Source organism: Carassius gibelio, chromosome A6, assembly GCF_023724105.1.
Source record: "Carassius gibelio isolate Cgi1373 ecotype wild population from Czech Republic chromosome A6, carGib1.2-hapl.c, whole genome shotgun sequence".
In the NCBI taxonomy this organism is placed as follows: Eukaryota; Metazoa; Chordata; class Actinopteri; order Cypriniformes; family Cyprinidae; genus Carassius; species Carassius gibelio.
The window spans coordinates 15,681,896-15,704,448 of NC_068376.1; the positions used below are offsets into that span (position 1 = coordinate 15,681,896).

At 37.4% G+C, this 22,553-nt stretch overlaps 1 protein-coding gene across 2 annotated transcripts in view; it reads left to right on the forward strand.

The window, feature by feature from the left end:
- The first annotated feature begins 1,339 nt into the window (after positions 1-1,339).
- The window catches only part of LOC128015522 (transforming growth factor beta receptor type 3), a 127,161-nt gene continuing 105,947 nt past the window's right edge, over positions 1,340-22,553 (forward strand). Inside the window, exons 1-2 of one of the 2 annotated variants that reach the window (XM_052599403.1) lie at positions 1,340-1,540; positions 10,024-10,176. In XM_052599403.1, coding sequence (XP_052455363.1) covers positions 10,107-10,176 — 70 coding nt within the window. In that variant the 5' untranslated portion in view covers positions 1,340-1,540; positions 10,024-10,106. The remainder of the gene's footprint in view (positions 1,541-10,023; positions 10,177-22,553) is intronic. The other variant, XM_052599402.1, reaches the window with a different exon arrangement.

A 22,553-nucleotide genomic window follows, 5' to 3' on the forward strand; every position in this document is an offset into this window, starting at 1 on the left:
GAAATGATCAAAATTTAGCTTATGATTTAACCCTTAATTCATGTTGAGTCATGACAGATTTCCATGTCTTAAATTGCTTCACATTAGCAGAATGCTGATTTAAAAGTTTATGAATTATTATTATTTTAGTTTTTTTTCATATTGTGATGAAGGTGTCTCGGATGGTACGTGGTGACACTTGACATTAGTGGCTTCACCTTAGATTAGATTATGATTACTCTTTTATGGCTAGTGTGTGATACAGTGGGGTGAGCTGAAGCATCCTGTCACATGGAGCATTTGACAGGGCTTTCCAAAAAAGAAAAAAAAAAACAGTTACAATTGTACAGTTATCAACCTTTTAATAATGTTCATTAAAATGTAATTGCTTGACAGAACAGAAATGCATTTAAATATGATTAAATAATTATCAGAAGTTATTTGTACATTAATTATGTTTTAAAATGTCTTAATGCATGTTACTATTTTAGATTTGACACAATACTGGGCACATTTAATTTTATCCTATCAATAATTGCATTGTAATGAATTGTTAATAACATTTATATCAAATCTGTAATATCCCCTTAAATTGAAATAAGTCTGTTTAGTTTGTGAAGAGTGACACAAACACTATTTCTAAATGGGCTCCTGGGTATTCTTGAAAATGTTTCCAAAAGCATTTTTAGTTAAAAGAGAGAGTTTACCTATTCCTTTTTTAATAATATATAATGTTAATGTGAAAGTATTACCATGTTCATTTATTTTGTTTTACAGTGTGACACCTCAAGACATTTTCAGCATCAGGCCTAAGCACAAAATAGGTCAAAGCTTGCTTGTGCAGATTTTAGGTTTTCTGCCAAAATAGCTGTAATGTGTCAAATAAAACAGGATGCGCCCAAACTAATTTAAACACTAGACTATATTACAATATATTTATAATGAAGAGGACGTGATGGAATATGCTATGTGTAAAAATAAGTAGAAATAAAGGAAATATTGTGTTTAAAAATGCTGAACAAATGTTGAAGAGACTTGCCACTAGGTGAGCTTAGAAAACCAAACGTTCAGCTGAACTTTTAAAAATTCGTCAACTGTCTAGTCGTTTTATATAGCTAGCAATAATTTTATAATAAATATTAGGCATATTATCATATTTATAATAACTATGTTATCAACAACAACAATAATAATATTAATAATACTAATCATAATTTTAAAAGTAAACTCTAGCGTCATGACTGCGGAAGTTGATGGGGTTTCAAGCCCACTTCATCCTTTCATGTGTGTTGTTGATCTTCAGTTTATGGTCTTGATGCAAATCGAAGCCTCCTCCCACTGGCCCCGCCCACTGAAATCCACACAGACCCACAGAAAGCGGGAGAGGTATTTAAAACTTTTTGAGAACTGTCACTGGCTTTGTCATCCAGAAAATCGTGACGCTTTATTACCGTACCGACAGAAGATTTTGCTCTGGTTCTTTATTTTTTTTTAGACGAAGGAAACGCTACACCGTGAACCCTCTAAGAAAGTTTTCTTCAGCACTACCGAAGATTCGCTGGTATGTCACTTTGCTTCGGACTTTCCTTCTTTGAGACGTGTAAATTGGCTTAGGAATGTTATATGACCAGTTTCGAGTTCTTGTAAGAAATGTCGTTTTATAGCATGTTTACAGCATGCTCACTCTGTAGACGCGCGCTGCGCGCACGTTTCACCGCACGTTGAGTTTTACGACTTGACAAAACTAGTTGATGTCTGCGATGCAAAGTGACGTTCTTCAAGTGCACGTAAAGGAAGAAAGCCCATTAGTTTTCATTAAGTGATTGCAGAATGTTCATGTTCGTATTTTAAACTGGAGTTTTGTAAGTATTGCACAGTGTCTGCAGATGTTGTGATGTGGCCAGGATGAGATGTGAAACTTGGTGACACCTCTGACAGCTGAACTGCAATGTGTTGTCCTGCAGAAAAACTTAAATTCACAGTTCTTTTGCGCCTTTACATGAAGCCCAACTCTTTTTTTTTTTTTTTTTTTTTTTTTTTTTTAGGATGAGTGGACTGCCTTGCACAGGAATTTCATTTAATTAAATTAATGTACGTAGTTCACATAACACTGCAGGTACAGTCATGACATGAATTGCTTTCAGTGCATGTAAAGACAAAAACCTTTTCCGTTTATTAGTTGCAGGTATTGTGAAATTCTAAAGCAGGCCAGTAAGTATTAAATATTACCGCTTTAGAAATAGTTTTTTTTTTATATAGTTCAAGGCCCATGTTACTAAATTTGATACTAAGACTGATTGAAAATATTTATAAATATGATGTTGTCTTGTGTCTTAGGCTGATAATTTGGCTGTATGCATACTTTAGAGCTACTATAGGTTCTTTAGCGGGAGGTTCTGTTAATTATGTTAATCATCTTCAGTGGACGTCTTCGGTTCTAGACCAGTGGTTCTTATTCTTATCTGGTGGACTGGACCCTAAAATGTGTTGTAAGTCTGTTCTGATTAAGGTCACAGGGCAAATAATCAAATGCACATAATGTATCTTTTAAAAGACTTCTAAAGGAGAGGACAAAATGTTGTTGTTGTTGGCTGTTGCTGTGCAACAAATTAAATTCTGCAATATTTTGGCACAAATCCATTTGTTTCTCGATTGAAGATAAATTAGACAGGTGCCAACATTAAAAGGACCTAAAGCTATAAATCAATAAATAAATAAAAGATGTCATCAAACAATTCTGTGACTGTGTTGGGTTTTGATGCCTAATATAAAATCTGTCCTGAAGCAAAACCACTGATATAGACTGCAAAAAATGTAAAATAAAGATTCAAAATAATTCATTCTGTGATACCTGGGCTGTCAGATTGTTTGTTTGTCTTAAAAAAGCCAATTAAAGTATGCTTAGGTTTTATTTTACATTATTCTTATCATTTTAAGTCCTCACAAAAATGTTTATCAGTATAAATTATTAAAAATCTATCTAAATTTAAAGCAGCAGATCTGTAATCTGTTCATGTGATGGTTACTATTACACATTTCTAAAAGTGATGTCTTTGACGTAGACTGAGCGTCTCTTTCATTATGCATGGCTGATCTCCTCAGGGGGATTTGTTCTGGGTCCCGGTCAGGCTTTTCACGCCTTTCAGACATCAGATGATCCCTGCAAGTGTCTTACGTGAGAAAACGATGGTTTCTGGGTAGTGGCTAGTTTGAGCTTTTTAAAGTACTTTTTCCTAAAGTGGCTTCTCATACGATGATTATTGTATTGGAGATGAACAGAGGACTGAAGGTGGTTTCATGACGACAACAGACCTGTGACTGTTATCTGATTCAAGACCCCTGTGACATGATGATTCAGGTCCTCAGGGTTAGCGATCACTCGCTCCCAGCTTATTACTCTCTAAAAAGATAGAGGGAGACAGAGGAAGTTCAGTGGTTTTGGGAGAGAACCAAATTCACAAAGCTAAATGCACATAGCTGAGAAGATTAACACAAGATTTTAATGAATTTTACTAACTTTTTCATCGTCTTTTCAATCTTCGTCACTTTGGCGTTGTGTGTGTAGTGTCACTGATGATTCATAACTAGAGGCATATATGAGTAAAAAATGCATGTTGATACAAGTGTATGTGTGTTACTTTGCATGACTCACAAAAAGAGGACGCACACACACACAGATGTGCAGATGTTCCATAAGAGTTTGTGTGTATGTGTGTGCTCTGTGGTCTTAGCGGCGGCCCTGAGGTGTGATTTAGTGTGTGTTTGTGTGCATGCTGTGTCAATGAACTCGTCTGGTGCTAAAGATGCGCAATTGGCCCAACGAGTCAAGTAGATTGATCAATCTGTATCACTGTTGGAGGTTGTGGTTTTGTTTGAGTGCAGCTGGCCACTTCATGTCCCCAGTGTGTCACTGTTTTACACGTGGCTACACTCGCAGCCAACACGGAGAGGATCCATTCTTCTATTATAAACATGTCAAAGAGGCCCCCATCACCATTCACTTACGCAAATGGGAAACCGTACTCTGTTTAGACTGAATGACTCAATCCAAATAAGATTCATTAGCAGGTAAAAGGACTACAGTGTTGGACTACGGAATGGTTTTCGGGAGGCATCCACTTCCAAAGTGGCCCTAGATGATGTGATCTACAGGTACCCACATTATTTATACATGGCTAGAAATAGTTGTCATGCAGTATTTGGTCTGGTCTCTAATGCTGCGATAGTTTTCAGATGACATGGTCAAACATACTGTAATGACCCCATGGAGTTTTATGATTTTGAGTCCGTGTCTGTTAGCTTTGACATCATCTCTTTACTCTCTTAAAAATAAAAGTACTTTTTTTGGCAGGAACCTTTAACATCTGTGGAAGTTTTCCAATGCACAAAATCAGGACTTTTCCCTAGGGGTGTGCAATATGTATCATCTGCGCTAATGTCTAAATTGTTGTTTTATCGACATGCAAGATGACATCAAGTATGCCTCTCACTTTGCTAAAAAGTTTTATGTTTATTTTACAAAAACACGTGTTGAAAGTCCAAAATCTACATGCACGATGAGGCCAATTAGAATTATGAAAGCAAACAAATAACCCTGTGTGGGTTTTTTTTTTCTATTCATATAGTTATAAATGATATCACACAAGCAGGAGTGCTGTTTTCCTAAATATTAGCACATAAGCAAAATCTCGAAAGTGATATTAATAGGGATGCACCGAAATTTCGGCCACCGAAAATTTTCGGCCGAAAATGGCCTTTTTGGTTTTCGGCCGATAGACTTTTAGCACCGAAACAACACGGCCGAAATGTTGTGATGACGCAAACAGAAACCGCGACCTGCACGTGCACCTGCATAGCCCAGACCACGAGCTCCACGCGACATTCACTTAACACCAGTGAGAACATTCTCTCTCTTCGTATTCCTTTATTCGCAGCAGTAAAGCGTCTCCTAAAGAGATTAAGACGGACCACGAAGTAAAAACAAAGAAAAGTACAGTCTTATAGAGTCTGTTAGCACACGTCTCATTGAGATCTTTTCGGATCCTCTGCACTTCATCGCGAATGTGCTTGATCCGCGTTATAAAGACCATTACTTGGATGCGGAAGTAAGGCAGCGCGCACGAGAAATGATCCAGGCCGCGCTGGATGCGGAGAACCCGCGTGGAGACGGAGAAGCGCCAAGCGCAGGAGACAGATCAGAGCGCAGAAAAAAAGACTGGTCTCTGCACCACATTAGTGCCATGCACCATCGGTGTCTGATATGTTCAGTGAAATTCTGCAAGAAAGTGCCTCAAATAATAATAATACGTTGGCTATTTTGTTCTTAGGCTACTATATATATACACACACACACACACACACACAAACATACATACATAATATCAGATTGTAGCCATATTTATGCTAGATTTCTGCTTTAATTTGATAAAAATGTTTATTTATGCCCTGGCCCTATTTAAATACACTCTCTCAAATATTTCTCAAATGTCAGGCAGATGACAAGCTCAACTGCTCAACAGCTAGATGGTTATCTGTCTGAAGTCCCCATCCCCAGAAGTGATAACAGCCTTGCCAACTGGAGAAGTAATGCACTTTCTAGTCCTACAGAGAAAAATTTCAAATGCACTTCACCTAAATGCACTTTGTTTTTATGAGAGAACTGTTCATTTTAAAACCTTTCTGCAGGCCAGTAGGCCTGTACATTATTATTAAATATACACATGAGTGGGATACATTTTTAGTTTGAATTTTATTTTATACTGTGCTTGTTGCAATGATTGTTGCAATGTGCTTAATAAATATTTGCATCATTTGTAATTATGTATTTTTATGTTTGTTTTTTTTTAAAATAAGTTATGTAATTGTAATTATCTTTGAAACTTTAATATTAATTTATGCAATTGCAATGTCTTAATTTTAGTAAAGTTAGTACACGGTCATAGCAATAAATGCAATGGTACTAATAATTCACATAATTTCTTTCGGTGTTTCGGTTTCGGTTTTCGGCCTTGGATTTCTCTTTTTCGGTTTTCGGTTTCGGCCAAGAATTTTCATTTCGGTGCATCCCTAGATATTAACTTAACACAGTTTAACAAACAAGAAGTTAATGTTGAGTGAGTTATATTTTAGACACAATATTGTTGCTTTTGCCAGCGAAAATAGTTCCAAACCAAGCCGAAGCCGAAGTGTCAGCTTCTGGTGGGTTTAGTGTCATGTTTCTCTATCCATGAAGGGCCTAAGCCTAAAAAAGGTACCAGCACAACACATACACTCAGCAAAATATTGTTTAGTTATTGTTATCGAGATATACTTTTTTTTTGTCAATATCGCAGACCTCTGCATTTCACACTTCACACTTACTATTTAACCCTGCGTCATTGTAAACCCACATTTCATGCTGCTGACACTAAACAATTAATCCTGGGTGTTCATTCTTATTTACATATTTGCTGTGTCAGTGTCATTGACTGAATGAATGCCACATTCAACCTGTTTACATGAAGTCTCTAGCATTGCACTTCCTCATAGGCTATGTTGCTGAGTGTGCTATCAAGTTGTCTTAAATGGACTCAACCTCACCCCTTTCCATACTTTTAAAAGCACCTAAATATGAGGCATGCTGTTGGGTGTCTGTTGCTAATCATCTTGCCGTACCATTCTAATGCAATGCAGGAATAACACCCCAAGACGGTCTTAACCCTGCTCCTGAGCAGCGTTTCATTACAAGGAATTCTAACCCTGATTCTAAATTACAAGTGTGCCCTTTACCCAGGGATAAAAATGTGATTTAGAACAATGATAGCCCAGGGTTAAGCTCAGTGTGTCATTAATTAAAATGATCAAATGTTCTTCACACTAAAAAATGTTTCTAAGGACTGTTCACTGCAAAGATCTTCTGGGAACTCAAAATTATTATTTTATGGCATTGCTGTGAAAATTCTTTTGGACACTTTATTTATGAGAGGGTAGAATGAGCATTTATGGCCTCATACCAAACCAATCACGTAAGGATTAGCATTTGGGGTGGGAGAAAAAATTAGATGCATGTAAATCGCGATCTGACAGACCAAAACGAAGCCGTGCGCTTCGTGTTTGTTTTCCTGAAGCTCAATTGCGGCTGGGGTTCAAATACTTTTATACAAAATTGATGTAAAGTCTGTTAAAGCTGCCACTTTCTATGATCTCAGGCCATCCTTAAAAATATTCTTGTTTGCCGTAACCCGACCGACCCTGTCAATTTAGCACCGACTAAATTATTATTATTTTTTTTTGCTTTTAGTCCAACCAACTTGCCGATTGTAAATTTGCGTTAAGACCGACCAATTTGTTTTTTTTTTACTCTTCAAACAACTAATACAAACGCAATAAAATACTATTAATTATATTTAAGTAAGTATTGTAAATATATAAATTGCCTTTGCCTACATACAAATGAAGGCTGTCTTCTTTAATAAAAAAAACCCTTGACGTCATCTGTGTTTACACCATAGACTGTGAAAAAATCATAATATTTAAAATAATGTTTATGAACCAATTATTATTAATTAAGTTGCTTAAAGAACTACTAACAAAACAGCATCATGTATGCATGCATTGTTAAATAAATAAAAAGGGCGGAAAACCAGTCACACCGGATACATTTGGGATGTTGAACAAAAACCCAACATAAAGTCTCCAAATATTTTTAAAAAATGTAATTAAATACATTAATTTTACATGTCTTTCTAAACATGGGGCTCTCTTGTGCGAGACGCGAGTCCAACGGTGTCCCTCTAGAAAATGTGCGAAATATGCGTACTGTTCTGTGTGAACGGCTTGGTTTCAGTTTTGATGTAAACAAGATCTTCTCCACATTGATGTTCTTTTTTTTTTTTTTTTTTATTTTTTTTTTTTATATATATATATATATTTGTTAAGTACTGGGGGGTTTTATTTTATTTTTTTTACCCAATCCAGACCAGTAGAAAAATGTTTAAAAATAGTTTTGTTATATTTGAAAGCATTTTTTTTTTCTGTTTATTTATTGATTTATTCGATTTTTAATTTTGTTTTTCCCAACAAGGGGCCTTTATTTGTTATGTTGTGATTTTTGTTTTGCTTCGGTTTGCCTTTGATAACATCTTCTTAAATCTGAGGACTCCAAAATGCCTCTGCTTTTGTTGTGAGAATGAGAGGGGAGAGAGGGGGACACCAAATGAAAAGAAATCAAAAGCAGAGGCCACTGGTTTGAGGCCCCTTTGCTGGAAGTGCAATATTTGTTGAGATTCTCCAAAAGGACTTCCCAACCTCAGCAGCTGCCTGTGTGTGAATGGCTCTTTGTTCCTGCAGCTGTTTAGAGAGAGAGAGAGAGAGAGAGAGAGAGAGAGAGAGCATGCTCTCCTCACCTTACTGAGAAAAAATGAGAAAAGGGCAGAAAGCTAGGAGAAGGAAGGAAGCCGAGTGAAAGCTAGAGATGGTTTCAGAAACTGATGAAGTTGCGGCTTTTTACACTGGGACAGCCCCCAGTGTAGCTTGTGGTTGTCTTTAACCATTGATAAATGTTCTGATTGACATTTGAGGTTTTAATCCACCTGTGCCTCTGTGCGTCTTTGTGCACTGGGGTAGCGTGTGATGGTTTCTCACCCATGGCTGCACGGGTGGCTGCTTGTGCTGAATGTAACTGCTAAACCCATTAGTGAAATGCTTGGTTTTGCTTCAGTAAACTAGCGTGATAAATCTGTGATGGTGTTTGGTCAGGTTAATAAGAGTGTTGTTGGCCTTTAGACTGTGCATGTGTAAACATATCTGCGCACTCTCTGTGTGGGATGGTGAAATATGCCTCTTAAAATCTGCTACTTGCATAATAGGTCATCTTTATGAGCTAATGAAAAAAACATCAGAGAGGCAGTTGTGCGACAATCACTTGCAGCACTCTTAGCTATAAATTCTTAGAAATATGAACCTCTTCATTGATTTGTAATATAAACTGTCTGAAAAAATAATGGGAAATTGCTTTAAAGACTGCTATTAATATGAGTTTTGCTGATGTTTGGACCTACATTCACCATTATTTACTTCAAAAACACTGAACCTGTATACAGTTTTGGGATGGTGGCCATGGAAAACTTTTCATTTTCACTTTTCAGAAAGTTCATTTTGTCAAAACGGAATGAAACTAATTGGATCGAGTCCGACGCGACATTTCAGAGGCTCTGAGCAGACGTAAATGTTTGAATGCCAGTGTAGATTTGTTTGAAAGGTTTTTATTTAGTGGCTCAGTATCTGTCACCATGCAGATGGTATGTATACTATTGCACCGTTTTCTCAGGTAGTGGACTTAGTAAAACGTAATGCGGATAATGCATGTTGTATTTAAGCTTCTAGTGTGGCATGTGTTGGTTTTAGCTCACCCTCCGGTGAACTCCGATTGGCCGCTTCATCGCTCAAGTTCAGTTGTGGTGGTGTTAATTAGCTGTTATCTGTTAATGCTATTAACAGCCAACTCTAGGTGTCTAATCTTCACTGCAGCATTTCTTTTATTGTGTTGTTTAAATCACTGTGTATTTTTTTTGACACTGTGAATTCCTTATGCTTTAGTTTTAGACACGTTTCAGTTATTATGAAAAAAGCGTTAAGTATTCAAAGTGTGACCAGGATGTAACGTCAAGTTTGCTTGTTTATTTGTATTATTTAGTGTACATGTAAGTTTTTTTTTTTTTTTAAGAAGTCACCATGCTCACCAAATCTGTATTTATTAAATCAAAATTACACTAAAACTGTAAAATGCAATATTTGTACTATTTATTTTAAAATGGTAAAGCTGTATTTTCAGAAGTGAGAAGCGGTCTTTGATCCTACAGTTCAGGTCAGTATGACCCATCTCTTGTTCTTTTTATTCCCACTATTCACACGAGGCTTAATTAGTGGGTTGAGATTAACAAGTGCCGCTACCTCAACCAGAGCCCTGCTGTCTCTTCCCATCAAAGCCCCCAGGATGTGACATTAAGACCCTAATTCCCTGCTGCTTGGTCACTGACTGACATCTTTCTCTCTCTCGTTCTACAGAGCTAGTGGGGACCGTTCAAGAAGACACCCTGCTGCTACTTTTTCTGCCACGTCTGGCTTCAGGAAAGCGTTTTCTTCCAGCCATGTGGCAAACGGCACTCATGCACCCCTCTTCCATCCTGTTTTTGACCCTCAGCAGCTTGGCCACGGCAGGTAAGCGCTGTTATCCTCGTAACTTATCATCTCTTTCCTGGGATTTTTTGGAATAATGGGTCGAGAGTGAGTGAGCTGTCTATATCTTCTGTTGTGTTTGCCTTATGAAGATGGAGGAAAGACTGGGAATTTTTGAGGGGTGTTTTTATGTCTTGTCTCATGATGAAGTTAATATCAGTGCTGCTCACTATGCCCAGTGGAAGCGTGCATAGTGATGCTACTGTAGCAAGAACAAACCTTGGTAAAAAAAAAAAAAAAAAAAACTGCTATATTTTTACAGTTTTTTTTTGTTTTTGTCTTTTAAAGAAAATGTCCTTGTAATTTTTGTCAGCTTTACTCAAAAAATGGCATCTAAATTTTGGAAGGGATACATCTCATTTGGCAAATAAATGCAAAGTTACACCAAATATTCAAAACTTTATGTATTCATTTGAACATATATCAATATTTAACAAAAAATACATGTCCTGGATTACCTTAGCTTCTGAAATTATATTATAAGTACAGTATAGTATATTATTATAATGTTGTGAGTTCTTTATGTTTTAGCTCTTCTTTTTTTTCTGGGGGTTAGATATGTTTTAGCATTCATAAGATGCAGTCTACTGTAGTTTCAAGGTCACTTGTGCATTTGTATCATTTTGTATTAATGCAAGTTCTAATTTTAAGTTTATGTTGTATGTATACACTACAGTTCAAAAAGTTTAGGGTCCTTATGTTTTTGAAAGAAGACTCCTAAGCTCAGCAAGGCTGCATTTATTTCATTAAAAATACTGTTATATAAGCTATAAAATATTTTTGCAATTTAAAACATCTAGTTTTTATTTTAATTTTTTATATATTTTAAAATTTAATTTATTCTTGTTTTGGCAAAGATGAATTTTAGTCTCGTCTATTAGTCTTGTCACACAATCTTTAAGGAATCATTTTAAAATGCTGATTTGGTGCTCAAATAATAATAATAATAATTTTTTTTTTAAATCATCACAATTTAAAAATGTTGATTAATAGAAAGTTCAAAAAACAGCATTTTTTTTTAAAAATATAAATATTTTGTAATACATTATTAAAAGTAATCTTACATGTATAGTATGTGATTTAGTTAATTACTAGCATATTTTTTCAGTTGAAAGTCCTCTCAGTTGCCATCATGATGTGCTTTTGCCAATTCATCTTCATTTTTATTGACAGAAAACATTGCTAAAGATTTTCCTCAGTAATTTCAATGATACAGTTGACACAATATTTGACTGGATGTAGTCACAGAAAACGGGGCATGTTCCTCGTAGGGCGTTTTCTCGATAAGCCGTACTCGCCGCTCATTGTCTTGACAGAGTGAGGCAGTGTTGACTGTTTAGTCAGGCAATCACGATTCATCCCCTGTGTTCGGAATTTCCCCGGTTCCTCCCAGCATGAGTCTCCTAGATCTGGCTGTCAGAGAGCAAAGGCCGGGGGGTGCGGGGTGGGGGTATTTGCATTAAGAAAGTGCTGACAGCCTCAGTCTCTCAGCCTCGAGACACCAGCGCCGCACGTCAGCTATGCCTCTTCTAACCTGACTCAGGCAGCTCTATCTGTGTGATTGATCAGATCTTGTTGGCTCAGTCTCTTCAGAAGAGTGATGATTTGTTCCCCTCTGGCACAACAGCCTGACAGATAGTTGCATGCCATGAGAAAAAGGGAAAGAAAACAATAAGGCAGCAACAAAACAAACATAGGGAACAGGCAAAATGATGACAGTCATGAAGTCTGGGAAGGAGAGTTATGATTTAAGATCGCACATATTTCACACCGCTCTATGATTTTGCTCTCACTTGTTCTGTCAAACCTCTTTTTGTTGGTAACAGATCCCACTGGTCATTCTCAGCGGTTTTGTGATCTCTCTGTCTCTTCAACTCAATGCTTTTCTTCTGGAGTTAAAAACCGAATCCCATTCGGTGTAGATATTGGAATAGAATCTCTCAATAAAATATAATCAAATTAATGAGATATGAATGATTAGGCTTGTCATTCAAAACACTTTGAATCAATTTAATTAACTAATTATTATGACTTGAATCAAAATAATTAACTAATTATTATGCATATAAATTATAAATTCATCAGATATATCACAGTTAACAGCCTATACAGTTACAATATTTGGGGTCAGATTTACTTTTGAAGTTTTAGTTTTATTAAAGTCTATAATCTTCGTTTTGGTGCTCTTTGGGTGTGGGATAATTCAACAGTTCCTGTTAGTGATGGTCAAGCTGGGGGACAATGGCTACTGTGTCTAAACGTCCCTTGAGTTTAGTGAAGTCTGGCCTGAAAGCAATCTCACCTACCTCTTCCTTTAGCTCTCTTGAGCAAGCATTGTTGCTTTGCACTATATATTTGCTTCCTTAGAGTCTTAGACATTTTGGCATTTATTGAGGCTCTTCTTTTAAAGTAGGTTTTTAGTATTGTTGATGAAGCTGTCCAGAACCTTTGTCTTATGGGTGATGTTGATTCTGATAAATCGGAGTCTAAACAGTCTTGCTTAGTGCCAGATCCTGTCATGCTCAATCTTTTTCTTGTACTCAATCTTTTTCGCTTTGTTTTTGAGCGTAGCGGCCTCCCTCAGAGTCTCCCGTCTCTTGTTTTCTAAAAAACTAGGACATTATCTAGTCTGCAGCATCAAAGTGTCTGCGGCCCTGAGCCCTTTTCCGCATGGACTTCAGATCACTGCCAGTCATAACCTGTGTTCAGCTCGAGTCGTCTGATTATAGAGATGACAGAGGTGTGATATATGAACATCTCCATGTCTTTCGAGACTCGTCTTGAATGCTGTATGTCGTGTGTGACAGCTGAGAAATGTGTAACCTATATGACAGAACAGGAAGAAGATCGCTCTCAGTGTGTCCCAGGATGGATCGCACTTATGTGATGCGACTGATACAGCAAGCTAAGACAAGGAACAGTGTTTCACAGTGTACAATTTTTACATCTGTAATTGCTTTGTAATAGGCCATAATGAACTAATGAAAAACCAAGAAGTGAAAAAAGTGTAATACATGGTTTCCTTCCTTTATCTCACTTCATTCTTCCTGCGCTAACAGTAACAACTTTCGTCTATACATGTTCTTCAATCTAAAGGCCTGTTCACTACAAGGCAAATGTTACAAAATTTGCTGCGATACATATTTGAATTTAAATGAACAACTATTAATGTGTCTAATATTATTTATTTAAATGTTGTAATTAATGGCGAGGGTTCTTATGTCTATTCTGCAAATAAAGCTGGCCAGCCAATAGGATTCACACTGTCACATGCTCCGAGCCACTGCTGTTACATAAGATTATGACTTGTGAACGAGTGTGTTCCTAAACAACAGTTAGGCACTAATATTCTCTTGTATTTGAAGAAAAAGAAAAAAAAACTGAAAGTAGAGGTACCCCACAAAGTATTAGATTTTTTTTAAATTACTTTTATTTACATTTTTCGGGGGCTTCACAGCCTGTTCCCCATTCACTTTAATAATATAGAAAAGAGCAACCTAAACATTCTGTTAAATATCTCTAGTGTCCCATCAAAGTAAAAGTGTTCAGATTTAAAATATTAAATACATGACGCTAGAAATTTCATTTTCTGGATGAGCTTTCTCATGTGTTTTCAAATAGGCTGTCTGTCCCTTCATTTGCCAGACATTCCTTTCTAAGCACTAAGTACGTCAGAGTTGTCTTTTTTTTTGGTCTCTCATTTAGCCAAGCTGTAGATTCTTAGTATAGTCTGTTATTATGGGATGGCAGGGCTGTTGGAAGCCCTCAGGTTTCACTGGTATAGTGGAGAATGGGGCAGAAATCAATTAGCAGCACTTGCCAAAAACAGCTCTTGCAGGATGCTGGTTACGCCGAGGGCCGAGCGTGTGGCATGTGGGGCGGCTGCAGAAACACGCGTCTGCTCGCTTTCTCCTCACCGCTCCATCATTTTGATCCTCCCGCAGCTCATCCTGGCATGTTACAAAGACACGAATAGAATTAGTGCTGAAAGGTGAGTTTACAGAAATATACCCACAGTTATATTCAGCACCAAGGAAAGCTTTAAAGGGATCGATCAGTCCTTCATCAAGGAATAAAAGTCTGGAGACTAATGTCCCGAAAAACTAAATAAACCTCTCTCTCTCCACAGTAGGTGTGTGGTTTGTTTAGTCTCTCACTCTGAGGAATGACCCCAAACAACATTTTATTTTCATAATTTCGTTTAAAATGACTTTTCTGATTTTCCTCTCTTATGAACCAGGCACAGAATCAGACAGACTATAATAGTGCCTCTCCAAATGTTTGAGGACAAATGATCTGTGTGCTGTTTTATGGTTTGTGTTACTGACTACGTCTGTGTGCGTGCGTGCGTGCGTGCGCGTGTGTGTGTGCGTGTGAGTATGTGTGTGTGTATGAGCCCTGCCAAATTGTATTGTGCAACCGCTGCAATCTGAGTCGCGGTGCTGAGGAGGCAGAGAGATCCAAACCACCACACTCCACATGCTGCTCCTAACTGGAAGGAGAGTGAGCGAGGGAGAGAAAGAGAGAGAGAGAGAGAGAGAGAGAGAGAGTGAGAGAGATCTCCTTCCTAAACCAGATGTGCTGTGTGTTTTAAGTGTTAGTAACCAGACTCCTTCACTGCTCTTGTGTTGGCACGAGGGAGAGGTGTTGGGATGTTTACATAGCAACAGCAACCCGCCACTGGCTTAATTACAGGTTACTGCAATCTACACCGCAGCTCGCAATCTCTCTGAGTCAGTCTGATACTCTTTCTCTCTATCTCTTTCCCCTCCAACACAACCGTTATGCCAGTAAGTGAGTGAGTAGACGACCTCAGCCAGGGACCTAATGGAGAACAGCTGGTGACCCTGCATTTTCCATTGTGTTTCATATTGTGCCGGAAAAAGAAAAGAAAATGAAAAACACAGGCCACAAGATTTGGAGGGGTCCAGGGAGCGTGCCGTGAATTCATTGAAAAGAGAGGAAGAATCATAGCTTCAGTTAACTCCTTTTATACTGACTGTGCGAAGAACAAGTATAAGTTTGCCTGAAGAAATCTGAAATGTACACAATTTATAAATATTATATAAATATAAAGTATAAATGTAAAGTATATATATATATATATATATATATATATATATATATATATATATATATATATATATATATATATATATAATAGGGGTGTAACGGTTCACAAAATTCACGGTTCGGTTCGGTACACTGATGTCACGGTTCGGTTCTGTACGGTTCGGTACGTTTTAGATACAGCAAAATGTAAAAACATCTCAACTTTTCAGAATGCCGCAAGCGCACCGCGGGTCATGTGACAAGAACCAACCAATCAGCTTCATCCTTTCCCGTAACAAGGTTGAGAGCTCAGCCAAGATGAAGGAACAGCTGATCATGGTTGTATATGGATTGCAATTTTGAAATAAATTTAGTAGCAGAGATACTGCAAACGATTTTTAGAGCTGCAAATCCATTTATCCTATGAAATTTCCGCGTCTTCATGGAGAGAGCACGTCATTGTTGCTAAGCAAAGGCAGACGCCTCAGGGGCGCTTCTGCCCGAGCGTTTTGGAAAGGAGGAGAAAGACGCGGCTAGCGTTTTCCACGCGTTTTAGGCGCGATATGTGAACGGCCCCAAAGGTGCTCACTCACTCAGCACGCGCTGAAGGCTCATTGCAAAATGTCTAATGCATTTAACAGACCAGAAATAGAAGATCATCCAATAACCAACAGGTCTGGTGTTTGGGTGCACTTTGGATTCCCTGTAAGCTATAATGGTGATGATAGAATGAATGGTAAATAGTAAGGTCTCATATCCGCGGCTATAATGTAAATGTAACGTAAATGTAGCCCACCAATCGACGCGGTGATGTCTTTTGCCCTGTTTGAGTCAGTTGGAAATGTCTGTCTAAATGCTGCGGGGGTTGTTTGTTGCGTGTATGTTTCTCCTTTTTTTCGTCTTTTCCCAGATACTGACACACTAAGGTGATGTCGGCGTAAATGAGTTGACATGTTTCACGTATTCCCGCTGGTGTTTTTTTTTTTTTTTTTTTTTTTATTCCTGCTGGTTTACCCACCAGATGCGACATACCGTTGTTTTTTTATCCACCACTCTCTTGCCATCAACATCATAGCTTACAGGGAATCCAAATTGCACCCAAACACCAGACCTGTTGGTTATTGGCGGATCTTCTACTTCTGGTCTGTTAAACGCATTGGCTATTTTGCAACGAGCCTTCAGTGCGTAGCCTACTGAGTGAGCGAGCGCCTGACTGAGTAGCCTAACATAAACATTGAAGTTGGTGTTTTTTTCTTCTTCGGGGGTGTCAGGGCCGTTGCCTGTTACGTCGTTTGGGTTATTGGGCTACCTTGTTGAAAGCATATCATTATATTTCACTTTCTTGTTTTTTTTAAAAATATAATTAATTAGTCCAACGAACCGTTCGGTACATAATGCGTACCGCGTACCGAACCGAAAGCCTCGTACCTAACGGTTCAATACGAATACACGTATCGTTACACCCCTAATATATAAAGTAATTACTAATGTTACATGACATGAGAAAACATCTACAATCCCATTTAAATGCCATTTCTTTGATTATTTGGTAGTTTGATGGAATTCCGTGGAAGTCTTTGGAGAGTTTTTTTTTTGTTGTTGTTGTTTTCTTGACATTCCAAATGACTTTTGTTGTGATTTTTGCATAAAGAGCTGTTTTCTTGAGATCTTGACTTTTTTGTTAGTTCTTAGTTTAAGTTACCATTTGTGACACCTGATAAGCGGCTTTTTTTTGTAAAGCTGCTTTGAAACATTATGTATTGTCAAAAGGGCTATACAATTAAATGTGAATTTAATTGACTCTCAGAGGCCCCCCATTGACCATAAAAATATTTGCCCAACATGGCTGTTCCAGTTATTAATGATTTACTGGGTGAAGATTGAGGATAATTATTTTAAGAGTATTTTACTCTTAATTAAAAAAAAATGATATGGATATGGAGGACAAATCAAATTATGTGGCATGTTGAGAAGATGTAACTTGTTTGTTAATGATTTTTGCCTGGTTAAGAGAAGGTTAATAAAGTGGGCAAAAAAATCTGTATACTTGCATCGAAGAGGGGGATCTAATGTAGAAGTGACTTTAAAACCTAGGCTTATTAGATTACATTTACATTGGTGAAATGTCCAATGTGTGGCGCTAAAAATGGATTGAGTTTTATTTGACACAGGATCTGTCAACATTTGTTGCATTGGTTATTTAACTTGCTGCGGCAATTCAGACATTAGTCTGTTGAGTGCCGCTGAAAGGTAAATGCTCTATTGCATTTAAAAAATAATGTACTACTTGGTGTTATAGTGTTAATAAGACCAAACACAGGATAAAAGTGCATTTACTAAAGCAACTGTACTAGCGTCTACTGGATTTGTGTATCACTGGACTCATTACAAATGCAGTGCTGTACCAGGTGAGCTACTAAGCAAGTTTACTTTGTCAGAAAATTGACCACTATTAATATAGACAAACAAGCAATCATCTATAACACCCTAGTAACATGTAAATTATATTGCTTGTTGCCTGTTTTGTTGTGCCTTCAACTAATATGCAACAAATGTGTCCAGTTTGCCGCATGTGTACTAAGCCCCTTTCACACTGCACGTCGGACCCGCAATATTTCCGGAACATTGCCGGGTCGTCTTCTGTGTGAAAGCAACCACGTCCCGGGATTGATTACCGAATTGAAACCGGGTCGGGGACTTAGTAACATTGCGGGGTTCGACCCGGTACGAGTGCTGTGTGAACAAAAGCCAGATCTAATTCCGTGTCGAAGTGATGACGCGCGTTATCGCGCGACTCTTTTACCAGCTGTTTTGAAAGAAGCTCAACGTTCGCGACGAAAACATATGTGCAAACTGTAATGAAGCAGAGATCAGTTAGTTCCTCACTTTCCGTGCTGACGCCGAGAACGTTTGCTTGCTTCAGTGAAAGTATAACGTGCCTAGCGTTGTCGACTCGTACATTACACGTCACGCGCTGATGTCACGTGTCTTTATGGGATCTTCAAGGGTTGTGCCTGAAAGCACGCACATATCCCGGGTCATCACTGGCAGTGTGAAAGTGCAAAATCTAGCGACCAGGGAACAATTGCAGGAACACTTTATCCCTGTATTTGCCGGAATGACAGTGTGAAAGGGGCTCTATAGTGATCAGTCCTCAGGGGTGTCCTGACTTCCAGAGGCAGCTATGCAACTGCTTGAATTCAGCAATGATATAAGCACATGATGTTCTCCATGATGTTTGTTGACATGTTGTCAAGAAATAGCTTTCGTTGCTATGTGTGTGGGTTTGTGAGAATACGTTTCAGTATAACTATTGAGGAAAATGAGTCAATTGGACACTAACGTGACACAACATAAGGCAAATTTTTAAATGAGTGCAGTATACAGTTTTTGTTAAATATGTTCTGTGTGAAATGCATTTTTAGCTATTATGAAGTGAGATCACTAACAAAGTTTCTTCATGCAAAGCGTACAGACCCAGCTAATTGATATAAAAATTTGGTGCAGCCTTACTGATGAGGATATTCTTCCTTATTCTATTCATCAGAACTCCAGACTTTATCCAACCCATTGTATCCCAAAGGCTCAGACTTGTGCATACAAGAAGGAGGCCTGACTTTTGACTTGTCTTTAATTGACTGCCTACCCTTTGACCTTAAGCCTGTTCTTATGCTTATGCCCTCAACTTGTCTTTCCTCTCACACTCACACTTGATCTTTATTTCCTATGTGCCCACTCTGACCAGGCCTGTCATGGGTGCCATCAATAATTGAGACAGTTGGGCGAATGATGTGAATATAATATATTGGTTGTTAAAAGTTTTATTTTATTATGGTTTTAAAACTATGTTGCCTACCCACATTTTTGTATATTAATAGCTAAAAGTATAGTGAATTAGCAAAAATATTAATATATTAAATATTATTAATATCATTTTATTATTATCATTATTAATATTAATGATAAGAACCAATCAATCAATTAACAAACAACATTAACAAAAACAATAATATTAATACGAATAATAATAAGAATTTGTTATTAATATTTCAGTAATACCATTAGAAATATTTACATTTTAAATGTAAAATTTAGTTTAATTTCATTTATTTTTAGAGCCACAAAAATTGTCAGAAAATTTTATTAGATTTTTTTTATATAGTTTCCCCCATTTATTTTTACATGTTGCTTTCATTTACAAAGATAGTTTGAAACTAAAAACATCACAGGCAGTCCACATGTGTTCAGTGCATTGAGGAATGAAGGGGATTTGAAGGCATCCCCTTAAGTGGCCTCTGCTTGTTTCAGCTCTTTCAAGAGGTTTGGAGCATATCTTCAGAAAGAATGTGGCAACTCTCACTACTGACTGGAGAAACATGACGTCTTTGTTTATCTGAGGAGAGTCCTAGTAGAGGAGCAGCCGTGGTGGGGAGAAGAATCTCTGTCCAAATAGCCGCAGGACTTGGAGTGTTTACTCTGATATTGGACCATCTCCTTCCCTGTTTATGTGCTACAGACAACAGTTGCCTCAAGTTTATTCAAGTGCTATTACAGAGGAGACTCTTCTGCATGTGCGTGTGGTGTTGGGTCTCATTTGTTTTTTTTACGATAGAGGTGCCAAATCGATACTTTTAAACGGTACTGGTGCCTGAAACGATACTTCAAATACGAGCTGCAAATATGATGACATTAAAGAATGGCTTTTTAATTGATTTTTTTTTTTAAATGAATAATATGTGAAAAGTTACAATTATACAGAAAAACACAACAAATTTACCTAACAATTTCACAATAAAACCTAAGCCACCCAACACAACAACAATAATTTAATACTAAATAACACAACAGTAAATAAGAGTTACAGTACTAATAACTCCAAAGTAGTATTTATTCTTGGCAGGGATGCAACAAGACAGTTAGCACACAGGTCAATATATACCTTGGTTTTTAAACCACGGTTTTCAGTTTTTTTGTGATTTGCGTTGTAATGTTCCATTTATTTTGAGAGAAGTATTTTTCCTATTTATACCCCAAAATTTTATGCTTTATACACATTTAATGTCTGTTTTATTTGCACGCCCTCGTGCAGAAACTCCATTTATGCATCACAGAAGTAATAGAGCTAATGACACTTCAGGAAATCCCTAATATGGATGGACAAAGGCATTCAAACTATTGCTGTGACTGAATAAAAAGAAGATAGAAACTAGTGTTGTCAAAAGTACTGATCTGACAGTTGTCCGGAAGACAATCACTGACACCCTTCACAAGGAGCGTAAGCCACAAACATTCATTGTCAAAGAAGCTGGCTGTTCACAGAGTGCTGTATCCAAGCATGTTAACAGAAAGTTGAGTGGAAGGAAAAAGTGTGGAAGAAAAAGATGCACCACCATCCGAGAGAACTGCAGCCTTATGAAGATTAAATTTCACAAGGAATGGACTGAGGCTGGGGTCAAGGCATCAAGAGCCACCATGCACAGACTTGTCAAGGAATTAGCTGAACCACAGACAACGTCAGAGGCATCTTACCTGGCCTTAGGAGAAGAAGAACTGGACTATTGCCCAGTGGTCCAAAGTCCTCTTTTCAGATGAGAGCAAATTTTGTATATCATTTGGAAACCAAGGTCCTAGAGTCTGGAGGAAGAGTGGATAAGTTCATAGCCCAAGTTGCTTGAAGTCCAGTGTTACCAAGAAATCTTGGAACACTTCATGCTTCCTTCTGCTGACCAGCTTTTTGAAGATGCTGATTTCATTTTCCAGCAGGATTTGGCACCTGCTAACACTGCCAAAAGCACCAAAAGTTGGTTAAATGACTATGGTGTTGAGTACATGTACAGTAAATAAACATACTTTCCAGAAGTCCAACAATTCACAAAAAATGTTTTTTATTTATTTATATATTATTATTATTATTATTATTTGTCTTATGAAGTATTCTAATTTGTTGAGATTGGATTGAATTGGTGGGTTTTTGTTAAATGTGAGCCAAAATCATCACAATTAAAATAACCAAAGACTAAAACTACTTCAGTCTGAGTGGAACTAATTTATTTAATACACGAGTTTCACAATTTGAGTTGAATTACTGAAATAAATTAACTTTTCCACGACATTCTAATCTATGGAGTTGCACCCGTACTGTAATGATACCAGCATTTCCTGCTAACATTTTGAGTGCTGTTGAGTGGATTCTTAAATGGCTCTGATTGGCTATTCTTTTCATGTGCTCAACAGATATGTTTGTGATTGGGTACAGTAATCATCGATTTACGCTCTTCACTGAGTGCTTACGCAGATACACACAGGAACATTTGAAAGCCACATCTATCAGTGGATACGTCTATGAACAAATTTATTAGTGATCTGCTTATAGACTGATTTTTACAATTTCAGTACTGACATCTGTACTTTTTTGACAACACTAATATAAAGGCTTTAATGATGATCTATGGTATTTTCATAATAAGCAAGTATATTTATAATCCATTTCTAATTCACATATCTTTTCCTTTAGTGCAAGTGTAACTGCTGCATTCATGCAATCCTCACATGGTCTGATTTTCCTAGGTGTGCTTCGGCCCGGTCATAAAGGTACCGGTGCCATATTGGCAATGGGTTTCGGTACAAGACAGTGCGTTTCAGTACAGACAATATTTAACCAGAATGTACTTATAAGAAATCTTCATTAAGAAATGTATTCTTTCCAGGAATTCCTTGGGCATTCAAATGAGTTCTTGAGTATATCCGAGGACCTCAAAGAAAGACTTTAAGACTGAGTTTACTGATTAAAAGCAAAAAAAAAAACTTAGTATGTATCTGCTAAAAACTAATGAAAAAGTGTTCCCCTTTATGTACCTCTTTGTTAAAGATTCAACGAGTAGTGCTGTAAGAGGTAAGAGGCGCTACAGGGAACAAGCTGTACAAGTATATAACTGAAAACCACTGTTGATTTTGAAAACTGTTGATTTTGCTGATTTTAATGAAGTGACTTGTGAAAACAATGGCTATTCAAGTGTGCATAGAGATTGTGTGTCTGTCATTTCCTTCTGAACTGATATTGGTGGCCTAGTGCAGTATTTTGTATTTGATTTGCTACGTGTATTTTGTTAAGCCAACTGAAACTTGTTATAGTACTTGCATATCATTCTTTGCTCTCTTGTTGATTTTGATTGCTTTCATTTTCCTCATTTGTTAGTCGCTTTGGATAAGTGTCTGCTAGATGACTATAGTAAATGCAATTCACCAAAATGTAAAATTGTTCCAAATTGCCTTGAGTGAGTTAGATGCATATTGGTTGTACTCTTGTT